The sequence below is a fragment of the Delphinapterus leucas genome, chromosome 2 (genome assembly GCF_059928025.1).
Source record: "Delphinapterus leucas isolate spDelLeu-1000000601 "Yukka" chromosome 2, BTC_Dleu_Yukka2, whole genome shotgun sequence".
Taxonomy (NCBI): Eukaryota; Metazoa; Chordata; class Mammalia; order Artiodactyla; family Monodontidae; genus Delphinapterus; species Delphinapterus leucas.
The window spans coordinates 133871811-133899688 of NC_143130.1; the positions used below are offsets into that span (position 1 = coordinate 133871811).

The 27878-nt window shown below is 34.5% G+C and overlaps 1 protein-coding gene across 1 annotated transcript in view; it reads left to right on the forward strand.

Moving 5' to 3' along the window:
• Positions 1 to 27878, forward strand: part of GPR137C (G protein-coupled receptor 137C) — a 51728-nt gene that overhangs the window by 17626 nt on the left and 6224 nt on the right. Inside the window, exons 2-6 of the mRNA XM_089907721.1 lie at positions 13103 to 13146; positions 14687 to 14919; positions 16137 to 16150; positions 16563 to 16590; positions 18270 to 18271. Of these exons, the coding sequence (XP_089763847.1) occupies positions 13103 to 13146; positions 14687 to 14919; positions 16137 to 16150; positions 16563 to 16590; positions 18270 to 18271 (321 nt within the window). The remainder of the gene's footprint in view (positions 1 to 13102; positions 13147 to 14686; positions 14920 to 16136; positions 16151 to 16562; positions 16591 to 18269; positions 18272 to 27878) is intronic.

Genomic DNA, 27878 nt, shown 5'->3' on the forward strand with positions numbered 1-27878 from the left:
AAACTAATGAGCAATCCATAGTAACCTGTTATTTTTCAGGGTGATTTTCAATAATGAAAGCTCACAAATTTTCCTCCTTATAAAATTAATACTTCATTCCTGAAAAAATAGTTATTTATGCTTTTTAAAAAATATACTTCTAAGGGCTTCCCTGGTGGCGCAGTGGTTGAGAGTCTGCCTGCTGATGCAGGGGACACGGGTTCCTGCCTCGGTAGGGGACGATCCCACGTGCCGCGGAGCGGCTAGGCCCGTGAGCCATGGCCACTGCGCCTGCACGTCCGGAGCCTGTGCTCCGCAACGGGAGAGGCCACAACAGTGAGGGGCCCACATACCGCAAAAAAAAAAAAAAATATATATATATATATATATATATATACACTTCCAAACAGATCTTTTTCTTACCTCTTCTCTCCTATTTTTCATCTGTCTTTTGTCTACTTTTTTGTCTACTTCTATATATATATATATATATACACTTATATATATATATATATATATATATATCTGAAAAATATGTCTGAAAAATAACACAAAATGAAGGTGTTAAACTGCTTCTAGATCATTATATTTTACTAAACTGATCATTTGGTTTCTGAATATATTTTTCTTGGGCATGTTAATTCTTCAGATCTTGAGCAGCTAACAAATAGTTGCAGTGACATATATATATGACACTACTATTAATAAAGCAGTATTTGTCACCCTAAAAATGAAGGAATTAACTTGAACTATGTACCATCAAAGATCTAAATGTACAAATGTATCAAAGAAAACCAGGATCCCTATGAGCCTTGAATTAGGAGTCAGGACACCTGGGTTTTAATCCTTTCAATTTCCTGTGTATTCCTAGACAATCCACTTAATCTCTAAAGTGCAGCTTTATTTATAAAATTAAGTTATTGAATTAAATCTCTAAGGTTTCTCTTAGTCCAGGAGAAGCTGGAACAAGTTTCCAGTTGTCCTATCCCAGCAGAGTCTTACGGACAGTGCTTATTCTCCTAGCAACAATATGTGACAACACCTATGAAGTATTGCCAACCAGGAGAGCTTACCTAAGACATGCTGTCCAGGTTTTTTATTGGGGATCAGCCAGATAGGCATGGAGCATCTCCCTGGCAGACTTTAATTACTCAGTCTCCAGCCTCTTCAAAGGTCAAAATGATACCAAATGGCCTGGGTCACATTAATCACATGTCAGCATAAATTATTATGGTGGTCACATGGCCACCATAAATCACATTGTTAGCATAAATTATTTGGTATGGCCCAAGGCCCCAGGTAAACAAAGATATTCTTATCAGGCAAGATATTCCAAGGATTCAGAAATATCTTCCAAGAGCTAGGCAAGAGCCAGATCTTTCTGTGGAATGTGCAGGGTTTAGACAACTCAGGCCTGCTGAGTTAATCCTTTGCTGCATACTTTTCAGTGAAGTAATCCTCTAGAGCCTTCTTGAGGAAGGGTGCTTGGTGAGCAATTTCTGGAGGCTTTTCATGTCAAATATTTTTTGCTCTACTGTCATATTTAATTGATAGTTTATAGAATTCTAGGTTGGAGATAATTTTCCCTGAGGATTTTTAAGGTGTTGCTCCACTTCTGGTGTTGTTATTGAAGCTTGAAAGCCATTCTGATTCTTGATCCTTTCTATGTGAATTGTTTTTTTCTTTACTGAAAACTATTAGATTTTTCTTTGACCCTAGTGTTCTGAAATGATGTCTCTTCACATGGATCTGTTTTCTATCCATTTTGCTGGGCATTGAACATGCCCTTTTAATTTAGTCCCATGTATCCTTTAGTTTGGGGAAACATTCTTGAATTTTTCATTGATTTTCTCCCCTCCTTTGTTGCTGTTCTCTCCTTCTGGAACTCCTAACATTTGGATGTTGGACATCCAAACAGATCTTTTTCTTACCTCTTCTCTCCTATTTTTCATCTGTCTTTTGTCTACTTTTTTTAGGGAGATTCCCCCAACTTCTAGCCCTTCTCTTGACATTTTAATTTCTACTAGCTTGTTTAATTTCTATAAGCTCTTTTTTTTCCCCTCTGAATTTTTTTTATTAACAGCATCTTGTTTTTGTTTCATGAATGCAATATTTTATCTCTCTGATTCTATTAATAATAACATTGTTTAGTTTTTTCTCTATAATTTTCTTTTTTCTATTAGTTTGTTGTGATCTCTATCTTTCATTGAAAACTTTTGAGCTATCTGGTTATCCTTGGCTGTCTGTTCATAATTAAGAGTGGAAGCTCTAAGCATGTGGGTGAGGCATGTACACACTAGGTGATCTGGCTGGACAATTTGTTAGGGAACCTATGATGATGGTATACTTAGGTCTTTCCTCCTGGGCCACTCAGATTTCTCTGGGGGAAAAGTATTCTAATCCTTCAGAGAATAAAGGTGTAGTTTACAACGCTTTGAGAACCTAGTCAGGGGAGAGGGTTTGGGCATGGGAGAATCCCTTTACTTGGTGTTCATTACTAATCTCCCTGTTTTTTGGAATGGTGCCAAACTATCAACTGTGCCTGCCATCTAACTCTTACTCCAGGCCAGAATAGCCTCTTCAGAGAATAAACACCCAGATATCTGGCAGAATGAATAAGTGGCATTTCAGGGCATGGACTAGGGAAAGAGATTTAGGGATCTAACTGCTCTTAAACAGCTTTTATCTACCCCTGTTTTAGCCACTTCCACCTCTCAGTTCCAGTGGTACTTGGTTCTCTTGGTTCCTGAACCTTTTGAAGATTCTGAAATACTTATCAGGTTGGTTCTCAGTCCTCCTCACTACTGGCTTGGGATTCATCACATTTTGTTGATGATCCCTAAGACCACCCTCAGCCTCAGTGACTTGCTAGAAGGACTTAGAGTTGTTATACTCATGGTTACCGTTTGTTACAGTTCATGGGTAGGGTAAAATCAGCAAAGGGAAACGACACATGGAGTAAGGTCCAGAGGAAACCAGGAACAAGCTTCCAAGAGTCCTCTCCCAGTAGGGCCACATTCCTTCCATAATGAGTTGTGACAACATGTGAAATGTTACTTACCAAGGAAGCTCATTAGAAATTCAGTGCCAAAGTTTTTTATTGGGGCTTAGTCATGTAAGCACTCTTTGCCCAACACCAAAATTCCAGACTTCCATGAGGAAAGCAGGTGTTGTGTATAAACCATATTGTTTGCACAAGAAGCTTAGGCACAATGAAATACATTTATCATTTAGGGAATGGTGAGAATCTTTCCAAAAATCCAAGTTCCCAAATGCCAGCCAAGTACCAGCCTTACAAGCAGGCTTTTCTAAGGATAGCAGTCTCAGGCATACTATATTAACTCTTTTCTGCACACATATCCATCTGCTTTCTAGCTTCCAACACTTTGTTACTGTATCCTTTCCCATTCTACTCACATTTATGGGTTTATATCTTTTAAGAAAATCCCTTTGCTATTGTTTTAGTGGAGTTTCAGGTGAGAACAATTAGACATTTATCTTCAGTATTAACCTGGAATTTTATTAAATTGTAAATCAAAACACCCCACTTTAATTATATAAAATCATTTTTAAGCAACTTGAGAGAAAACAGACTAAGCAAAGAGAAGAAACTTTAAATTTAAAAAAGATGTTAGTATCCTAAGAGAGTGACAGAAAGAGATTGTATCCTCTGTATCCTAGAAAGAAGAGGCTGCTGTAAAGAAAAAATATTTAGAAGATTTTTAAAAAGGAGTTTTTAAAAAATGAAATATAGGATAGGCATTGAAAGAGAACATCTGAGAAAAGTCTGGCTACTCACCTTATAGCTAAGGCATATAAAAGCTTCATTTTTTTTGCGGTACACGGGCCTCTCACTGTTGTGGCCTCTCCCGTTGCGGAGCAACAGGCTCCGGACGCGCAGGCTCAGTGGCCATGGCTCACGGGCACAGCCGCTCCGCAGCATGTGGGATCTTCCCGGACCGGGGCATGAACCCGTGTCCCCTGCATTGGCAGGTGGACTCTCAACCACTGCGTGACCAGGGAAGCCCAAAAGCTTCATTTTTTTAATATGCAGCACTAGCAAGGGCAATCTTGGGAATGGTGCACTACTCTCCATAGGAACTTAAATTGAGATGGAATCTAAGGAAACTGCTTCTGTGAAAGAAATCTACATAGTTGGAAATATATGCCTATCTATTCAGAATGGGGAAGAGACTTTGTTCACCCCAATTTATTTTTGCATCAATTCCAAAGTTTATATAGATATGTTCTCCAATAAAGTTTCTATTTCAAATCAACAAACATGGGAAAATTGACTTGACAAAACGAAATTGTAGGGGCTTCCCTGGTGGCGCAGTGGTTGGGAGTCTGCCTGCCAATGCAGGGGATGCGGGTTCATGCCCCGGTCGGGGGGATCCCACATGCCGTGGAGCAGCTGGGCCCGTGAGCCATGGCCACTGAGCCTGCACGTCCGGAGCCTGTGCTCCGCAATGGGAGAGGCCACAATAGTGAGAGGCCTGCGTACCACAAAAAAAAAAATTTTTTTTAAGAAATTGTATAGAAAAGCACCCATTCTATAGGTATTTCAGTATCTACTATCTCCAAGCAGCATGGTTCTGAATGCCATGGGAGACAGTAAATGCTATATAGCTCCATGGTGACTCTTCCTCAAATCTTGGGATACCTGTATTAACTAAACTTATATTAGATAACATTCACAAATAAAATATATTTATCATACTCTCATCTTTCTTCCCTCTACTCGAAGAACTAAATAGGGAGACAAAAATAAGAGTCTGAATTACAAAATAACAAAATCATTTCAGATCACTCATAAATAGTTTAAATATTTTAAAATGTTTGCTAGTGATAAGTGTTTTAAATCTTCATTAATTCAAAAATTATAAACTGATGTTTTCTAAATTAGGGACTACTTGTTTGTAGGTAGGGAAAAATGTAGGTTATATGATGAAAAACATTTGATATCCATCAACCCATATAATTGTTCATAATTTTAGAATAAAGAATAATATCCTTCTAAAATAGCCCATTTAAATTCTAAAATTTGTGTGGAAATGCAAAAGACCCCAAATAGCCAAAGTAATCTTGAGAAAGAAGAACAGAGCTGCAGATATGCTCCTGACTTCAGACTATACTGCAAAGCTAAGTCATCAAAACAGTCTATCCTGGCACAAAAACAGACTTATAGATGAATGGAACAGAATAAAGAGCCCAGAAGTAAACCCATGCACTTATGGTCAATTAATCTAGGACAAAAGAGGCAAGAATATACAATGGGGAAAAGACAAGTCTCTTCAATAAGTGGTGTGGGAAAAATGAACAGCTACATGTAAAAGAATGAAATTAGAACATATTCTCACACCATATACACAAATAAACTCAAAATGGATTAAAGACCAGAAGCCATAAAACTCCTAGAAGAAAACATAGGCAGAACATTCTTTAACCTGAATCATAGCAATATTTTTTGGATCTAAGGCAAAGAAAGCAAACACAAAAATAAACAAATGGGACCCAATCAAACATAAAAGCTTTTGTATAGCAAAGGAAACCATCAACAAAACAAAAAGACAACCTACTGAATGGGAGAAAATATTTGCAGATATGACCAATAAGGGATTAATATCCAAAACATAGAAACAGCTCATTCAACTCAACATCAATAAAAACAAACAACCTGATTAAAATATGGGCAGAAGACCTAATCAGATTTTTCCATAGAAAACATATAGATGGCCAACAGACACTAATCATCAGAGAAATGCAAATCAAAACCACATTGAAATATCACCTCACACCTGTCAGAATGGCTATCATCAAAAAGACCACAAATGTTGGTGAGGATGTGGAGAAAAGGGAACCCTCATACAGTGTTGGTGGGAGTGTAAATTGGTGCAGCCACTATGGAATATAGTATGGAGTTTCCTCAAAAACTAAAGATAAAGCTACCATATGATCAAGCAATTCCACTCTTGGGTTTATATCTGAAGAAAGTGAAAACAGTAATTCAAAAAGATACATGCACCCCAATGTTCATAGCAGCATCATTTACAATAGCCAAAATATGGAAACAACCTAAGTGTCCATCAACAGATAAATGGATAAAGAAGATGTGGTATACACATACAGTGGAGTACTACTCAGCCATAAAAATAGGATGAAATTTTACCATTTGCAACAACATGGATGTACTTGGAGGGTATTATGCTCAGTAAAATAAGTCAGACAGAGAAAGACAAATACCATATGTTATTGTTTGTATGTGGAATCTAAAAAATAAACGAATGAATATAACAAAACAGAAACAGACTCACGGATATAGAGAACAAACTAGTGGTTACTGGGGAGAGAGGGAAGAGAGGGTATTAAGATAGGGGTATTAAGAAGTACAGACTACTATGTACACAGTACATAAATTGCAAGGATATATTATACAACACAGGGAATATGGCCAATATTTTATAATAACTTTAAATGGAGTATAATTTATGAAAATTTTTTGAATCACTATGTTGTACACCTGAAACTAATATAATCAAATATACTTCAATGTTTTTAAATGTTTAATTAAAAAGTAAAATAAAATGACCCATTTATTCAGTTTTTCTGATACTAAGAAAGACCTGGAAAGATATGGCCCCTCTGACATAAATTGGCATCAGCAAATCATTTACATGTATGCTATTTACCATTCTAAACTTCTGGAAATCTACATAAAGTACATGTTTACTGTGCTTCATGAACTATCATTCACTGTCTTAACATCTTAACAAATGATAATTGCTTGACATTTTTTATATTAATTTTGTTTACCTAGCATCATGTCCTGTTAGCTATATTCTACAAAATACTTGGAATCTACTAATATCAGGTCATCGTTTTTAACCTTATTATAATCTCAATGTGATTGAAGCGCCCGGTTGTGTTTATATGATGCCTTGTAACATTCTGCAAATCTGGGACCACTGCTGACCTTTAATTCTTTCTTTGTTCAGCTCAACTCCCTCTCACACTCATTATTTATCCCATCCCATGACCTTTTAGATTACACTTTCTACCCTGTCCCCATTCTCTTCTTCATTTGAACCTTTTAAATGCCTTCACTGAACTCTAGCTTTTTCCAGACAACCCTTCGTAAACACCCCATCTCAATTTGTGGGAAGAACAGTCAGCCTGCTTTATGTTTCCCAGTACACCCTCTGATGGTATACCATCATCATCTGTCTTAAACCCCTGCCACCTGACTAGGTCATCACCGGCTATAATAATAACTTCCACTTTCCTGGATGAATCATCACTTTCTTTCTCCTGGCCCTGTCTCTTGAACATCTATAGATGTCCTTCAAAGCCCATATTGATAATGCATCCAGTGTCTCTCAATTCAGTGGCTTCTCAGAGCTCTAAAACCCTCCATTTCTATTTGAGCTACTCAGCAGCATGACCACACCTTGGATCAACTCTTGAAAATGGAGCAATTCTTTCCAACCAGTTTCTTCTCTTTCCCCTTATACCTATGGAATTCATCCCTTTATATGTTTTTTACCCTCATCCTAACCTTTACTCACTTTACCCCTTTTGTTTCCCCACTCCGTTAGCTTCTTTTTGATGTCATTTGCATTTAGAACCTATGGTCAGTCTAGTATTCCTCATCCCTTGACTTTGCTGTGCCGATGTGGTTCACTCACCCACTTTTTCTTTCTCTACAATAGTTCCACGTGCCTAAATAGTTCTAAATTTTTGCTTGAAAAATGCAATGTAGTTATTTGAACTTTTATAATGGTATCTTTTTTTCTGTTAGAGTGTTTCAATTTTCAAATTAGGAACCCTTACTGACCACATATACTGTCAACTGCCTGACTTTAACTGGACCTCTCTGCTTCTCAGTATAATCTTTTATAGCCCTTCTGTTCATGTGTTCCAAATGTTTTCCATATTCCAAGGGCTTAAATCTAACATCCCTTCTCAGGATATGACCTTGCCTCCTACTTTACTAGAAAAGAATAGAATCCATCTGCCAAATTCTGTCATCCATCTTCTCTACATCAAAATGTTGTGTCTATGCTACATCCCCACTTCTTATTCTAGCAAAGAGAAGTTTGTAGATTATTTTAAATTTTCTGTGCAGACCTCCAAATTTTTCTTCAACTATCTTTTCTACCCTCTTGACTCAATAGTATGTGTTTTCCTTTTCAGGGCTGACCTGCCTCACCTAGAGCCTTCTTTAGCAATTGAACTCTCCTTTCCTCACTCCCACTGTCCTCCATTTACCATTTCACCCCCTCTAGTTCATTTTTGATCAGCAGATTATTAAATCAGAAACTGTGAAAATCTGAGATTTTACCCTACTTGAAAGCTGACAGGTTAGCCTGCCACAGTTTTATAATGCATACACCAACAGAAAACAGAAGACCCATGGGTCAGAGAAAAAGACCATTTATTACTCATGGCAAAAAAACAAAAAGCAACCAAAGCAATATTTTGAATCAAGCGCCCAAGCCCAATTCCTGTAAGGCAACACAATGAGAGCCAGATGTTACCTGTGTATGAAGCAAGGTGTGTTACAGGAGAGAAACCCCAAAATGAGGAAGACAGACAGCCCTTATCTTTACTCTGGAATGTAAGCAAATCTTCACCAAGGAGAGAGAGGAAGACTTTACTCCCCTGGAATATCTCCAGGGAGGGAAATGTACTCTATATTATACCAATCAGGAGACAGATCTTCCCTCTGACCCTAAGGTAGACACTATCTCTAATTTTCAAGGATGTTTGCTGTGTAAACCCCTTGCATAGTAGAAAACCTGGCATGCAGAAACCTGCAATATTCCAAAACATGATTTCCAATACAAATTTTCCTTTTCTTATCTCCTATCTTCAAAGATATCTCATATAATCTGTGCTCACTGCCTTTGTCATCTTACTTCCTTGCATTTTTTCCTGTCATTCCGCTGAAAACTATTCAAGATACCTCAATCAAATGGTTGTTTCTTAATTATTCTTGACTTTTTGCAGAATTTAACAATGGCTGAACTTTCTTCCTTTCACCTCTAAAGTACTCCACTGCTGTGACTAGTCTGATTCTTAAGTCTGTGTCCTTTGGTCATCTCTCTTTTCTTCACTTTTTGGGCTTTTTCATTTTGACTAATAAATGTGAACATATCACAGGTTGATTTCTCATTCTACATTTGCTCCCCCAAATATATTCTACTTTGAGTTGCAGCTGTCACCTCTGTAGGAGATTGTGATTTACTTCTTATATTCCAAAACTCATCTGCCATCTCTATTTCTGCCTATATCTAATAAATTTTAAAACTAAGAATCAGTTCTATGACCTGACTTTTTAAAGTTGTTGTCAGTGGGACTTTCATTCTATCAGTTCTTTAGATTCAAAACCTGAGAATGAGATTGCATGGACTCACTCAAATGCAACAGTCTTTTAACTGGAATTCTTTATGCCATTCTAATCCATTGTCTACACTGTCACCTAAGAAATCACTTGAGCATAAAATCATATTACAGAGTTTGTGGGAGTTAAGGTCTAATCCTTTGACATTTTTATACAGGGTCTCCGTGATTGGACGACTGCTTTCCCCTTCAGTTTCTGCTTGTGCTGTATTTCCCATACTCACCCACACCACAACAACATGCCAAAGTACTTGCTTTGACCTAAATTCACTGCTCATTTATTCAAACATTTTCTGAACCTACTGTGAACCAGGTATCATGCTGGGCACTGGGGCTATACATATGAGTAAGTTACAGTCTCTCTTAAGAGGGGAATGAAAATGTAAACAAATGCCATAAAGTATGATTTGTAATGCAGGGTTACAGAGTGGTTTCCCTCTTCTTAAGGCACTTAAGGTGACAACATAAAAAATGACAAAGAGTAAGGTATTGAAGGATGAGTTGGAATTTGCTCTATGACCATGAAATCATATTTCAGGTAAAGTAAAAGCGTGTACAGAGGCACGGAGATGTGAAATTAAACCCCTTATTTGAAAGTTGTAAATAATTCAGAATGAGCAGACCATAAGATTGAAGATGGGGATAAAAGGATATAATGATGGGAAGGTGGAACTAGGTGATAAAAGACCTTTTCTGTATCAAAGGAGTATGGGCTTTTTCCTGGAGTAGTATGATCAGATTTACTTTTTTAAAAGAAGGTGTTCCATCATAGTAATAATTTATTCAGGCAAGAATGATTGATAGATGCTAAAACTAGCGTATGGAAGTTTGACAAATAAAAGATATTTACTAGTCTCTGAATACCTCTCCACATGATACTCATTACAGTGGGAAAAACAGTAACTTAACCGTGGACAAACCTGGTAGATACCATCTTAACCAATGATCAAGGTTAACCTCACAGTAATGGGACAAATCAACATCATGAACCTCATGATATAATGCACTGAAAGAATGCAGCACCATCATTTCTGTGGTATTCCTACCAAAACGCAAATTCTGAATCTAACCATGAGGAAATATCTGATAAACCCAGTGAGAAGCATTCTACAAAATCACTGGTCTGAACTCTTTAAAACTGAATATCATGAAAGACAAAGGGGAAAAATGACAATTAAGGAATTAAGTATACATGAAATCTATGTGTAATGTATAATCTTGGATTTTTCCCTCCCATAAATGGCATTTTGGGGACCAAATGGCAAAATCTGAGTAAGGTCTGCAGATTAGATAATAGTATTTTATCAGTATCAATTTTATGATTTTTTTAATCATACTGGTTATATAAGAGAATTTCTTTTTTAAGGAAGTATACATTGAAATATTTAGAGGTAAAGGGGCATCACATATGCAACTTACTCTCAAATGATTTTTTAAATCATATATAGAACATGTTCACGTATAGGACATGTTTATAGCAACATTATTCACAGTATCCAAAAGGTAGAAGCTGCTCAGGTGAACATCAGTGGATGAATGTTTAAACAAAATTTGATATATACATAAAATGGAATATTATTCAGCCTTAAAAGGAAGGAAATTCTGACACATCCACATGTGTGATGTCATGGATGAACCTTGAAGACATTATGCTGAGTGAAGAAAGCCAGTCACAAAAGGACAAATATTGTATAATTTCCCTTATATGAGGTGCCTAGAGTAGCCAAATTCATAGAGACAGAAATTAGAATGGTGGTTGCCAGAGGCTGGAGGGGAGAGGAATAAGGAGTTATTGTTAGATGGATACGGAGTTTCAATTTGGGAGGATGAAAAAGTTTTGGAGATGGGTGGTGGTGATGGTTGCACAACAATGTGAATGTACTCAGTGCAATGAAACTGTACACTTAAAAACTGGTTAAATTGTAGTTTTATGTCATATTTTAGTACAGCTTTTAGGTAAAAATAAAACATGTAGAGAGGCGAGAATAAAGGAAAAATAGCAAAATGAATAGTTATCTTCTAAAGATACAGATGGAGTTAAGAATGGAAGCAGAGAGACCAATTAAAAGGCTATATAGTAGTAAAGACAAAGAAAACAGATGTATCTGAGGATGATTTAAGTGGTACAATTTGAGATTAAGAGGGTAGTATTTTAAAATCATCTATCACATCTAGCTTGTTCACCAAAATACAATAGATATGAGTAGACGCACAGGCTGCTATCTCTGCCTGAGCCTTTACCTGTCTAACACTCATTTATCCTTCATAACTTGACTCAAATGTGACTTCTCTAAGTCCTGCCTACCTGACCCTTTACACAGTCTCTCCTCTTTCCCCTTACCTCTCACCATTTCCTGCACTGAATTAGTCTATCCTCCTTCTTAGCTGTTGTGGTAGCATCTTTTGCATTGATGACATAATGTTTCAAAATAGTTGGTTTATCTCTTTCTTCCATATACTGAGCTCCTTGAGGGCAGAACCAGTTACTGTATGTATGAATCCATGGTACCCTTCATAGTGTGTGCTCAGTAACTGTTTGAATGGAATCAGTAAGTTATTGAGTACTTACACTGTTTTCCTTTATAATGTTCTGTACTTGCCTCTTTCTTTCCAGGCCCCCCCACCCCCCGCTCAAAGTTCATACTCTATTTCAGTAGTCTTGTAATTAGTCTTTCTACTTCTAGTCTGAAGTTTCTCTGCAGTTGCCTTACGCTGATGCCAGATTAATGAAATTCTGTGATTTGGAGTGCTTACATAAAAACCCTCCATATCTTCCCATTATCTAAATAATAAAGTCCATATTCACCAGTTAGGAATTGAGACCTTCCACAGTATGTTTTCAGAGGTTACCATGTTTATTTCAAATTCTACTTAACCTACCTGATTAACTTTATTCATCAGATATTTGAGGACCTGCCTTTTGCAAGGCTTTATGAAGAAAGTAAGTTCACTAAATATGATCTCATCTTTGTGTTCATTTTTTGTTCCCTTCTTTCTTATTACTATTTTATTTCATCTTAGGGGTAAATAATATTTGGAGAACACTCACCCATATTCATATTTAAGTAAGTTGTTCCATTTTAAGGCAAAACATGAGTGATATAATGAAGTTTAGAATAGGTGGCAAGCCATCCTTCCCATTGTCTGGCTTATTTGCAAAACAGAAACAGACTCACAGACTTAGAGAATGAACTTATGGTTACCAAGGGGAAGGGTAGCAGGGAGGGATAGTTAGGGAGTTTGGGATTGACATGTACACACTGCTATATTTAAAATGAATAACCAACAAGGACCTACTGTATAGCACAGGGAACTCTGATTGATATTCTGTAATTATCTAAATGGGAAAAGAATTTGAAAAAGAATAGATACATGTAAATGTATAACTGAATCACTTTGCTGTACACCTGAAACTAACACAACATTGTTAATCAACTATACTCCAATGTAAAAAATAAGTTCAATAAATGTTTAAACTGAATTAATTCTGTTTAAAAATATAGAAATTTAAGATTATACCATAGAAAGTTATTAATTTATTGTATTAAACCTTTGGAAATCTGCCTATGTTTTCTCCAGAGTAGTTCAACTGTTAACTTTTGAGTTTTACTTGCTATCTATTATTATTTGTTGTATCACTTTGAAACACAAAATCAAAACAAATTTAAGAATACTATATTACACGTGTTTTCAAAACTTTCTTTCTGTACTCTCTTTATAGGTTATATGTAAAGTCAGATGTGCAACTGAACTTGACAAACACAAGTAAGTTTCATGAGTAGCAAGATCTATATTTTTTTTCACAGTACACTTCCCAAGGTAGAAGGGCTTTGTAGTTGAGGGTGCCTTAGCAGTTTTATAGAAGATCAAGTAGTTAGATTAGTTCATAGGAAGTGAAATGAGTAATCTGGTCATTCCCCTTCAGCAGTATTGCTGCCAAACACCTTTTTTTGCTGCTCTGTCACTGGCCCACTTCAGATGTCAGATGTTTTAGTACTGTTTCATAGGGTCCACAAATACTCAAGATAGATTATGCTGTTTAGAGTAAGAATATATAGTACAGTTCCATGAAATAAGTAATATTTCAGTACTGATTCACCTCAGAAATGAGATTGCTAAACCTGGGAATCAGAAGCCTTGGGTTTCAGACCAATTCTCCCACAAACTTGCCAGCTATGCAACTCATCTAACCTCTCGGTACTTTTGTTTCCTAAACTACTATAATCCCCTGGATGCATGGATAATTTCAAGGTCCATTTTGGGTTTCAAAGTATATAATTATTATTTTTATTATTTAATCTGAGAGAATATTAGGATCTAAACTTCTCAAACTAAAATCTTTGTACTTTGCATGTATACTTAATAAAGATTTCTTGTTACAGATTACACATTACCTTCAATTTTTCCTTGTGTAAATTACTCCCAAAGGCAAACAACATTTTATGATTCCCACTATTGAAAGTGACCAAAATGGAAGATATTAGAATGGCAAATAAATTTCTAGATCATGTTAATTTGGGGTATAAATGTATTTGAACTAGGATTACTTTCATACAGGAAGCTGTTCCAGCTACTTGATACAGACAGCCACACCTTACCTGAAGAGTTTAAAAATTAGAGGTGGTCCAATATTTTTTAGGGGGAAGTGGTTAAGCATTTTACTTTGGGAGTAGTTCTGTATGCATAGTAAATATGCAACTTTATAAGAAGACGAGGTATTGATGAGTGTGTGAAACTCTACGTATATTGTCCCTATGTTCCTCTTTAGTCTTGTTTGAAAGAAATGTTTGCTATAGATAATCAGATGTTCATAAAACTGAACATTGTTTAAAACACATTTCCCTTACCTCTTAAAGTTAATATTAGTGATCAATTTAAATTTATATACTGTATATTAATTTTCCAAGCAAATTATAAAAACCTGATAATTCTTAGAATGGAAAGGTCAATGAAAATGTGCTCAGCAGTTACGAAAATGAAAAATTCAGGATTACTTGAATTAATGTTAAAATAGTCCAATATTATTCTTCCTGGTAGAGACAACTGAATTCAAGTCCACATGAGATTATTTTTAAATTAGTGCTTTAGAATCTCATGCCATTTTTAAATGGCTTAGATACTAATTTCATAATGGCAAAAATATCCCAAGTAACTCTGAGTAGTTATTAAATTTGTATTAAATTAAATTACAAGCAGTTTAAACTGAAGGAATTATTGTACTTAAAGTAAGTACACACTAATTCAGTATTAAGTTTAATTTCTCTTAGTTTTTTAAACATCTAATAAACTCATTTTTTTCTTTCAGAATTCTGTTGCATTTGGGCTTTATATTGGCAAGCCTTCTCTTTTTAGTGGTGAACTTGACTTGTGCAATGCTAGTCCACGGAGATGTCCCAGAAAATCAGTTGAAATGGACTGTGTTTGTTCGAGCATTAATTAACGATAGCCTGTTTATTCTTTGTGCCATCTCTTTAGTTAGTTACATATGCAAAATTACAAAAATGTCATCAGCAAATGTCTACCTCGAATCAAAGGTAAGTATATTTCTTAAATTTATACTTGAAAATCTAGCTTCAAATCTTCATCCTATGAACCATATTTTAATGGAAATTTTATAATTCTTTAGAAAGCATTCTGAATGTCAGGTACATTTTTGAGCATGAAAGAATGATCACAAGAAATTAAAAGGTATTCAAAACATTTAAAACAATGTTTTTTTTAAAAAAGAAGCTCATCATGAGCATATTGTATTTTCTATGACTTATATCCTCTACCCTGGAGGCTAATTAAATGATAGAAACCAGAATTTATACAAATGTATCACAAATAGTCTAATATACAAAGCCATACTAACAACTGAAGATTTCATCAGTAAGAGTGACAGTATTGCCGTTAAACAAACTTACCGCATCATGTCTATTTGTATTTGGGTTAGCAACGTTAAGATGTCATATTGGTAAAGGGGTGTTTATTTGTATAAAGGTTTAGAAAATGTTACTTCACCCCATAATATGAAGTCCCTATGACACATTTGAAACAGCTAGCCATGTAACTAAATTTATAAATGCCTTGCTTCTCCCTTTCCTTATACTTTGGGTCAGTAAACAAAAACCAGTGTTAACCTATTAACAGAAAACCATGAATGTTTCTACTGTTGTTGATTGACAATGTGGTTGAGTGATGAATCAGTGTCCCAGTGTATGTATGGCATTGGATGTGGGGCATAGATGTATGGATATTGGCTCATAGCCCATCGCAGGCTGAGTTCCTCATCTATGCTTCCAGAGTGGTGTTGGACTCGTTGGGCTTATGCATACATACAAGCTTGCTTTAATGTGGCATCATTGCCTATTCACTGAAGATAAACAAGATAGTGTCTTAAACAGAACAGTCTTCTGAAATATTTTTAGACTTCTATATTGTTATCCTTAATATAGTCCTACTAAAGTTAATTAAATGCATGGTAATTAACTTGTCCTTTAAATTTACGTGGAGATGTTACCTTTATTTTTTAAACATATATCAGTAGAAATATAAATATAGAAATAAAAATAGAAATAGAGGAGAGAGAGAGACAGATAGGCAGACAGACTCACTTTCAACCCATTAATCTCACCCGGAAAATTATTTTATTCAACTTCTAAACTTTTACTTCCTAAAAGTTAGATATTTTAGCTAACTCTGGCTTCAGTTTCAGTGTTAAGAATAATACACTCACTGTTGTTGTGGTGCATAACCTTTTGGTGTAGCAACAGCATCTTTTCATAGTGTGATAACATCACCATAGAATCCATACCTCTTGTTGTCTAGTGATAAAGCATACACAGATGTGGTTGAATTTAAAGAGCTTCTTTTCTGAATACCTAGCAACTTTATAAGTTTGGTTTTACTCACTCTGATATAGAAAATTCTCTGAATAGAGTTAAGTTGCCAGTCTCAGGAGGGAAGTTCACCTGATAACTCCTCCAGAATTATTTCAAATACCTTTCCCTCGCTATCATATGAAAGGTATTAAATTTAAAAGGTACATGGATTCAGAATTCTCTAGGAACACTACAGAGAAACATGTTCAAATACACACCTATAAAGGTAAATATAATATGAGATATTCGATTATTTGTATTATATGTTCTGTAGTTCTTGCTCTTCTAATTAGGGTATAAACTTCTTTATTCAAATAGTACATCATCTTGCTTTCACATCCTCTTTGTAAAATCACTAGGCTCATTTTTGTGTTTTGACTTCTATAGCAACATATAGTCATGGCCATTTCTTTTATTCAATCAACAAATATCTGTTGAGCATTTATATCCTCCACTTTCAAACTGACCTTGTTTCTTGCTGTCTCTCAGAGAGTTTCCTTAAAGTTCAGACTTAAGTCTGTTTTTCTCTTTATTCTTCCTTCCTTCTTCTACATATTTGGTGATAATGAGATCCTCCATGATTTGTCTCAACCAATCTTACCTACCTTATTTCTAAATGGTACACAGTATGCTTCCCTGTCTGTATATCCTTAGGCCGTTTCATCTTCCAGGAATGTTTTTCCCTCCCAGTGCTCTATTCCTGTTTGTCCTTATCTTACCCAACTTTAAAGGCATAACTCTAATGTTACCCCTTTTATGACCTCAATTTGGTCCCTTCTCCTCCATCTCCAGAATAAAATTTAGAAATAACTCTCTATCTGAATTCTTTTAAATTTAATTTTATTCTTTTAGCAACTAGACCAGTGCTGTGATTTGGTTCTTTTTCAAAGTAGCAACTCTAACTTGCATTTTCAATATTAGTTATTGTCAATTTGAATAGTTTATTTCTGCTCTTTCATTTTTTAATTTTTGTTACTTTGTTCCATATCTATGTTCTTATATAGATACTAAATTTATTATTTTGTAAACTAATAAAGGTATTAAGAGCAATATGTTTTCTCAAGTACTGCCTTGGCAACTTTCCATAATATCGCTGTATTATAGCAACATTCTTATTTAACAAAAACAAAGAAAATTTTTCCATTTGGATTCCAGCCATGTCTCAAATACTACATATTTACACATCAGTGCGAATTACACATTATCTCTACATATAGATAGATACTATCTTTACACTCCCTTTGGTGGAAAGTCTAAAATTCAGATATCTGTCCTCTTCAGGCCCCCTAACCTCCATAAGAAATTATCAGTTTTACCCTCTGCTTGATTGTCCATGCATACGAATGTGACCTACTAAACAATGTAGAATTTCTGTACTCCAGGTTCTTGTTAGAAAAAATTTACTATCAACTGTTAAATTCAAAGGCTTAATTGCTGGAAAAATTACCTGAAGTATGTACAGTCTGTCCATTTCCCTGTCTATTCCATATCTTCTCCTCTGCCCAATCCAGTTCATTATAGAGTTGTATTCTGAGACTGCATTGTACCCTGGATAGAATTGTCTTTCCCAACATATACTGTGACATTATGCTTTGGCCTACGTCAAGAAATATGTACGAAATTCTTGTAAGAAACATTTATCTTAAAGTCTCTACTGTATTATGTTGTTAAGGATATTGTCCATACAATCAGTGTTCCCTAGAAAAGATCTTTTCCTCCAATTCAGTACTAGGTAAAACATTATTGATTAAATTCTTCTTTTCCTTGGCTACTATGTTGTTCAGAGACAAATATGTGACTCACCTTTATATCAATCGTAGATGACCTTATGATACTCATTTTTGTTTCTGGGTCTACCTCTAGTTTCATCTCACTTTCTTACCCCCACCCCCGCACATTCCTATGTTTATTTTTTATTCTGTGTGTATCTCTGTAACTACTTCAAATTCTCTTTTGCAATGAGGGTGATATAAATAAAAAATGGGATTGGATATACTTTGGGATATGTTTATATCTCTTTTTCAGGTGTACTGATTTTTTAATTAATATGAAAAGACCTTAGTGAGAGACAGTATATCATAGTGATTAAGAGCTGGAAACCTGGGATCAGAGAGATAATGATCTAAATAAATCCCATCTCTCCTGCTCATTGGCTGTATGGCATTGCACAAGTAACAGTACATCTAAGCGTCACTCTCCTGATCTGTAAAATGGAAATAATGACAGTATTGATCTCATAGGCTGTTTGAGGGTAAAAGTAGTACCTACCTTATAAAGATGTTATAATAATTAAATTAAAATGCATATAAAGTATTTAGTATAATACCTCGCACTTGGGAATGTGCTAACTTACAAATGTTAGCCATTATTATCCTAATGTGTACTAAGGGATGGTAATGTAGCTTCAGGAAGTTCTTGAATACCTGAAATTTTTGGCAAATTGTATCTGGAGACAGATCCTATATATGTAATCAAATTCTCAAAAGGAACAGTGTAAAAGAATAAGGATTACCTGAAGAACAGGATCTCTCTTTTAAATAATTTATTGTAATTTTATTTGACTCTATTTATATCCCATCCCACACAGATTTTGTAAGGGTTGAAGTCTCTGATAGATTACATTTCATTGTTTAACTCGTTTTTCTTAGAAATTTTTGGAACATGTATTGTTAAAATTATGTAATGGCCTTTTTATTAGTTTTTTTTTCTTGATATTAGCTTTTAAGTTTTTGTCTATTGCCGACATTTCAAGTGTGTCTCATTAACTTTAAACAAAATATTTTAGAGTTTTTTTATATAAACTCTTTAAAGGGTAAACAAATAGTTTATATTTATTGATATGATTGTTGGTATTGGTCCTTTTCTCCCATTAAGGTTTTTTATTGATGTTTGCTTTGTCTTTATTTGTATGATTTCTGTGGTATATTTGAATTTATTTACTTTTATCAGAATTATAACTTTTAACATTAAAATGCATACAATAAAATTATTTTTATTCTAATATTCCTTTCCATTTTAGAAAAAAATAAGCATATTTATAAGAATATAGGAGACATATCATTTTTAATGGAAAAAATAACCGATTGGCACAAAAAGGTGTAAACCGATGGTAGATGCTTAGTCCCTATAATGGCAAGTTGGAATTATCTACATGAAAGACCACTCAAAGGTGGGGTGGGAATAAGTTAAGCTTTCAGCCTTACATCTCTGGTCAAGGACACATACAATTTTATACCTGGATAAGAGTGTAAAAGGAATCATTATCTGACTCAAGGTCAGCTTATCTCCCTGCCCAGTTAGCCATTTACAAATAATGCATTTTCTCTCTCTCTCCCAAATGTCTAACAGTTTTAATTACTATGTAAACCTTTCTGTCCCATGTTCACTCAATCCTTGAGCCATATTAATTAATGTATTAGGATGGAGGCATCATTAGCATCTTGCAGAGACACAAAAACATTCAGCTAAACTACATTTCTGATCTTTCATGCAGACCAGCTGATCCTATAAGACTAAAGAAGGAGTGTATGGTAATTTAGGCCATAATTAAAGAAATAGGCTAAAATGCCATTAGTGTCTCACCCCCACCACCCTGAAATATGACTTCACCAGAATTTGGTGAGGATGGTGGTTAAAAAAAAAAATAGAGGCTGCATCATCCTCTGTAATAGGAATGATTGCCACCTTCCCAATATTCTGTTATAATTTCTCTCCTGAGTCACTGGGATTTTCTTTATCTATCTTAAGCTGTGGTACGTCTTTAATTTACTGCTTTCATTACTCCAGTTCTTATACCCCAAGCCTTATTTCCTATTCTGTTCTATTCTGTTGCTGAGCCAACCCTCCACGCACTTATCCCATTTGAAAAATCCCTGCTTAAAACCCTGGGTTTATATCTTTTACCTACTCCTAAGCTCAAGTAGCTTTCCCTTATACTTCTAGACTCTTTTACTAGACCAGCCAGCATTTTCAGAATTTTTTATTTTTCCATGGTCATAAGGTCCATCCACTAAAAGCCATCTATTCTGTAATGGTAGGGTCATAGGAGCCAGAGATCTAATTTCATTGTGTCTTAGCACAGTGAAACTCTTTTTGAGACTGTTTTAGGCCATATAATTATCAAAATACATCTTAAAATTTACTAATTGAGACTACCTTATTTTCTTATTTTTCATTCTAATTTCAAAATGGAAGTAGCGTTTGTGAGATGAATTCAAAAACTATGTGCAGGGTTCTACTTCTGGTATTGGCTGAGTAGCTTCCATTGGACCCAAACTTCTACAGAAAGCAAAGATAAATTCTGGACAAAATATAAAAAGCACTGAAGGCACTGGAGAGCAACCCCTTAGAAGAAGGAACCGACACTGAGTGAGTTTCCTATTTTTTACAGCTTCTAGCCTGAGGGAATGTCCCATCCATTGGGCAGCCAAAACTTGAAGAGAAACCTTCTATTTTACTTGCTTGAAGAATCATAGGACCAAATTCAAGAAACTATTCCAGATGGAAAGTGAGTGGGAAATCTCGGGAAGAAGATAGCCAGATAGAGGAAGCTCCAAATTCTGATTATGAACTCTGCCAAATTTTTATCGGATACCTGAACTAAGCATGTGCAGGACATACTCCAAGCAGCAGCACAGTTAAGGATAACGAAATTGAACTGAGATTTCAGCTGCTATCCATTCATGGGAGATAGTTTGGGATTTGAGTCTAGCCAGGTTAATTATTTGCTAAAAATAAATTTTAAAAAAAATTTAAGGGAAAAAAAAAATCAATACTTTTCAGAGGACTATAACAGCATCCAGACTCTAAAACATGGCACTCACAATGTCCAAGACACAATCCAAGGTCTCTAGATATATGAAGAAACAGGAAAAATTTAACTCATACTCAAGAACAAAAATCAAAACTCAATAAGCAATCATTGGTGGCAGTCCCCCACAGATGACCCAGATGTTGGATTTATCAGACAAAGATTTTATAATATGCTCAAGGATGTGAAGGAAAATATACTTGAATGAATGAATAAATAAGAAATCTCAGAGAAATAGAAACTATTTTTAAAAACTACCAGAAATTTTAGAATTAAAAAATACAATATTTAAATAGTCACTAGTTGTGCTTAGCAGCAGATTGGAGATGAAAGAAGAGTCAATGAACTTAAATCAACAGAAATTATCCAATCTGAAGAACAGAGGATATTTCGGGTGAAGATGATAATAAAATGAACAGAGCCTCAGGGCCAAATTATGTATAATTGGAATTCCCAAAGGAAAAGAGGGAGAAAATGAGATTGGAAAAAAATATTTGAAGAAATATGACCTAAATTTTCCAGTTTTGATGAAAGACATAAATTTATAGTTTCATGAAGCTCAACTAAGCCCAATCAGGATAAATATATAGAAAATCTTACCTAAGTTCAGTGTACTCAAAGTGCTTAAAAACAAAAAGAAAAAGAAAATTTTGAGAGCAAAGAAAAATGACATATACATAAGGGAACATTGATTCAAATGATCACTCACTTCTCATCAGATATAATGGAGCCAGAAAACTTGGTAACAATATCTTTGAAATGCTGAAAGAAAAATGCTGTCAACTCTGAAATCTACATCAAGTGAAAATATTCATAAAGAATGATGAAGAAATAAAAAACATCTTCAGATAAAAGAAAACTAAGAGGGTTCATTATCGACAGACCTATACTACAAGAAATGCTAAGAAAATTCTCAGACTGATGGGAAATAAAATCGGCTTGGATTTTAGCTCTTCAGGAAGGAATGAAGAACACAAGAAATAATAAATATGTGGGTAAATATAATTTCTTAATTTCTTTAAAATAAATGTGACTGTGCAAAGCAAAAATTATAACATGTGAGGCTTACATATGTAGATATAATACATAATTCTCTATATAGTATATATAACAACTATAGCACTGTAGCATCAAGGGCAGGGCCTATATGGTTGCAATTCTCACATTTTACATCAAGTGGTATGATATTAACTATTGCTTAGACTATGAGAAGTTAAGGATATATATTATAATCCTTAGAGCAGTGATTCTCAAACTTTTTGGTCTCAAGCTCCCATTACACTCCTAAGAATTATTGAGGACCCCAAAGAGCTTTTGTTTATGTAGATTATATCTACCTATATATACATTTTAGAAAAAAAAATTGAGAAATTTTTAAAATATTCATTTATTGATTCATTTAAAATTCCAATAATAAATCCATTATATGTTAACATGAATAACATTTTATGCTAAATATATTTTCCAAAACAAAAATAAATAGCGAGAAGATTGACATTGTTATACATTTTGCAAATCTCTTTAATGTCTGACATAATAGAAGACAGCTGGATTTTCATGTCTGCTTCTGCATTCAATCTGTTGTGATATGTTGTTTAGGTTGAAGTATATGAAGAAAATCCATCCTCACAAATATATGTAGTTGGAAAATGGAGGAGAATTTTAATAGCCTTTTCAGATAATTGTGGATATTCTTCTTTAATACTACACCAAAACTCTGAAGTGGAGGTTTCTTAAAGGTTAGTTGCTGTGTGGAATCTAAAATGATATTAGTGAACTTTCTGTACTCTCCATTGGTCTATCTTGCACTTTGAATGAGTTTGTAACATCATGCATTGATCATTAGAAAAGAGTGGTCACAGATCTTCAAAATGTTGATACATTTCATTAGACAATAACCTAAATTACATTTGTTAATGTCACCAGCAATCTCATTAGAAAAGTATTTAAGTTTTGGGAAGCTGCCAGTCTTACAGTGGATACAAATGCTTACAAGTTTTCAAAAATTCTGATTTTCACTTGAAAGTTCATATTTCATCATTGGCCATAAATACTGTCAGATGTTTTCTTTGACATGACAGGCTCATTTCATTTATTTTTCAAAAAATATATGCCCATTAACCAAGTCTGAATAACCATTGTTTGTCTGCCATAGTTGTCTGTTAAGTAGAAAATGGGATTTCATGAAAAAAGTGGTTAGTTCAGTTCACAAGTCAAGTAATCACATAAGTGCTTCTCCTCAAGACAACTACTATGCTTCAGGATGCGGCAGAATTTCTTTAAGTGCGTGTCTTATTTCATCACACAGAATATTAAATAGACACGTACTCTAGGGTCAATATTTAATAAATATTTTCACTGCTTCATCAATGATATTCTTTTTTCTTTCTTTTCTTTTTTTTTTGGTCTGCATTGGGTCTTCATTGCTGCGCGTGGGCTTTCTCTAGTTGCAGAGAGCAGGGGCTACTCTGTTGCGGTGCACAGGCTTCTCATTGCAGTGGCTTCTCTTGCTGCGGTGCACAGGATCTAGGCGCGCAGGCTTCAGTGGTTGCAGCACTCGGGCTCAGTAGCTGTGGCGCACGGGCTCTAGGGTGAGCAGGCTTCAGTAGTTGTGGCTCACAGACCTAGTTGTTCCACAGCATGTGGGATCTTCCTGGAACAGGGATCGAACCCATGTCCCCTGCATTGGCAGGTGGATTCTTAACTGCTGTACCACCAGGAAAGTCCCTTCATCAAGGAGATTCTTAAGTGAAGCTTTCTTTTTTAACTGGGAGTGCATAGTAGTGAAGAATACAATACAGTTTGGTGACACTGCATTGATTTGTGCTAAGACCGAAAGTTTTACCCACCATTGCTTTTGTACCATTAGTGAGCTTATCAGTACAATTGGCCCAGGATAAACAATCAGAAGAATTTTCAACACTTTGAATATTTCAGTACTACTTGTGTTTCTTCTCAGGCATTGACATAAAAGAATGCCCTCTTGGATGATTAGTTGCTACTGAATGAATATAAACAAAATGCTGAATGAATTTTGAATATAAAAAAATTATGAATATAATTGATGAATATAAACAAAATTAGTCCTTCTATATCAGATTAATATATTTGTAAGGCAAAAATACAAGTCTATGGACAAGACGTTAAATCACTATGTTTTCAGCTAAATCTTTGAATCAGTGAATTTCTATCTTGGAAAATGACAGTGCCATAATTTCTTTTATGGACTTTTCATCCAGCAGGCATTCAGCAATATTAACTGTACAAGGCTTTACTAGTCTCTCAGCTACTATGAGTGCTTCGCCAGCCAATGCAATATAGTAATTTAGCCTATAAAATGCCTGAGTGGCTTTTTAATTTCTAGTTTGGAAAGTAATAAAAACAATTTGTGATGTTTAAAGTGCTCACCACACCTGCATTTAAAATTTCAATTCCTTGTGCTTGAAACTCTGAATGATTGGTCTCAAAATGATGCTGCAGCTTAACTTGGACATAATGTTCTGTCACAGCAGACACAATAAGGTAAATTATTAACGTTTATAAAACTATTGAAAGTTAGTTTTCATTGCACTTCATTTGATAAAACAAAACAAGAAATCAGTTTCACCCAATTACTTTGATGTAGATTTCTTTCTTCATTGAACCAGAGAATTCTAACACTTTCATCTTTATCAGCATCTTAGAGGTAAACAAAGAAGCTGTATGTAGAGAAAAATATTTTTTATTGTGACAAAATATACGTAACATAAAATTTACCATTTTAACCATTTTTAAGTGTACAGTTCAGTGGCATTAAGTACATTCACACTGTTGTGCAACCATCACCACTATCCATCTCCAGAACATCTTCATCATCCCATACTGAAACTTCGTACCAATGAAACAGTAAGTCCCCAATCCTCAGCCAATAATCCATTCTTAAATATGAAAAAAATTATAAATTTTTCATCTTAGAGTAAAATTATTAATTTCTAAAATAGTTTAATATTAACTTAAAATTTTTTAAGTGTTTGAAAAAAATTCTTAAATATTATAAAACAAATCTGTAAATTGTACCTATTCTTGTTGTGCTGCCATGTAGATACAAGGAAAATTTTAGGATTTCCAAATAACTACTTGTTTGGTAATAATGAGGTTTTATCAGATATAGCAGGTATAACCAAAGAAAACTAACAAGAACCCAGTAAAGGTACAGAGAACAAGCTGAGTTAATCTCTGAAAATGCATATATTTATACCCTAATTCTATTATATCAGGAATCTAGAAAACACAAGAACACACATGTACACAGAGTGTTGAAACCATCATATATCATAGAGCCACTGGGAAACTCTGCTGTATATACAAAAGAGAATGAGAATATAATAGGCAAATAACATCTTAGTACTCTTTTTTTTAATCATTTTGATTTTGATCTTTAAGGTCCCTGGACCACACTTTAAGAACTGTTGCCCTAGAACAACCACTTAAGGCAAAAAGCAAAACAAAACAAAACAAAGAAATAGAAAAGTATAGTTAAAAGTTCAATGGATAAATTAAAATGGAGTTCTAAAAGGTATTCAATTAACCCACAAGAATGCAGAAAATGATGGATAGAGGAGCAACAAATAAACAATGTCAACAACAAAGCACAAGAAGGGCAAACAGAAAGCAAATAGTAAAATGTAAGACCTAAATCTAAACATATCACTAATTATATTAAATGTTAATGGAGTAAACACTCGTGTTAAAATGTAGAGACTGTCAAAATGAATTTCTAAAAAAACAAGGCCCATCTATACTCTGGCTTCCGGAATGCACCTTAAATAAATATAAAGACAGATAATAAGTTAAAAATAATTAGATGGAAACTAATATACTATTCATTCAGTAAGTATTAGAAGACACTTTAATATCAGATAAAAGAGACTTCAAGACAAAGGGTATTACCAGATATAAAAAGGTAAGCAAAGAATATTACCAAATATAAAGAGGTACATTTCATCAGAAAGACATAAAAATCATAAATGTGTACATGAAGCCAAATAGTAGGAATAAAGAGGGGAAAAAAGACTTAACAAATAGTAAGAAAAAAAGGGGGAAAAAATCTCTACAATCATAGATGGAGATTTTAATGCCCCATACTCAGAAGTTGATAAAAGAAAAAATCAGTAGACAAAGAAAATCTGAACAACACTATCAACACCTCTGAGCCAACTGACTCCCAATAACTGGAGAATATACATTCCTTTCAGTTGATCATGGAAATGGTCATCAAAATAAACCATACAGTGGGCCATAAGACAGGTATCAATCAAAGAATGAAAAGGACTGGAATCAAAGAATTTAGTCTGGCCACAATGCAATTAAGTATCAATAACAACATGATATCTTCTTAAAAATCCAAATATTTAGAAATTATGCAACATAATTACAAATAACCCATGGGAAAAAGAAGAAATCACAAGGGAAATTAGAAAATATTTCAAACTGAAGAATAGTGAAAAACAATATACCAATATTTGTGGGATGCAGCTAAAATAATGCTTGAAGAGAAAAATACAGCTTTAAATGCTATATTAGGAAAGGAGAAAGATATAAAATCAGTGACCTAAGGTTTCACCTTAGAAAAAGCTGGGGGAAACTATGAAAAAGTTTTTTGGTTTTAAGTAAAAAATAACAACAATGAAATGTTCAGCCAATAGGGAATAGAAGGAATGTTCCTCAATCTGATAAAGGAGGTCTGTAAAAAACCTGCAATCAGTGTCATACTTAAAGTATTGAATGTTTTGCCCCTAAGGTTGGGAACAAAGCAAGGATGCCCACTCTCACCATTTCTATTCAATATTCTAATAAAACAAAAAGGTATGAAATTGGAAATTAAGAAGTAAAACTGTCTCTAATTGCAGATAACATGATTGTCTATGTAAAGCATCCTAAGGAATCTACTAAACAGCTACTAGCAAATTCTCAGAAAATTACATTGTATTTTCATATATACCAGGAGCAATCAGTTAGAAAATGAAATTCAAAACGCAATTCTATAACATTAATAGCATAAAAAAACAAAATACTTAGGAATAAATTTTGCAAAAAACAAGCAATACCTCTATACTAAAAACTATAAAGTAATACTGAGAGAAATTAAAAAGACATAAATCAATGAAGACCATTGTTCATGGATGGGAAGATGCAGTATTTTTAAGATAGCAATTCTCCCCAAAATGATCTATAGATTCAATGCAATCCCAATCATAATACTACCTTGAGGTTTTAAAAATAGAAATTGACAAGTTTATTCTAAAATTTATATGGAAATAAAAAGGACCCAAAATACTTTAAAAGTAGCACTTTCCAATAGAACTTTCTGCGATGATGAAAATATTCTATATCTGCACTATTCAGTATGTGAATACTGAGCACTCGAAAGAGGGCTAGTCCGAAAGAAACCGATCTTTTAATTTAATTTAGTTTAAATGTAAATATGTAAGTACTCACATGTGGCTAATGGCTATTATATTGAACAGTGCAGAAGGTAACTCTGAAAAAGAAGAGGACTTAGACTACGTGACTTTGAAACTTAGTATAAAACTACAGTAATTAAGACAGTGTGTTACTGGCATAAAATAGATCAATGAAACAGAATAGAGAGCCTGGAAACAATCCACACTTATATAGTCTTTGATTTTTGACAAAGAAGCTAAAGCAATTCAAAGGGAAAGGAAATCTTTTTAGCTAGTAGTGCTGGAAGAACTGGTTATCCACATGAAATAAAATGAAACTTTAGTTCCATCTCATATTATACACACACACACACAAATTCAAAATGGATCGCAAACTTAAAT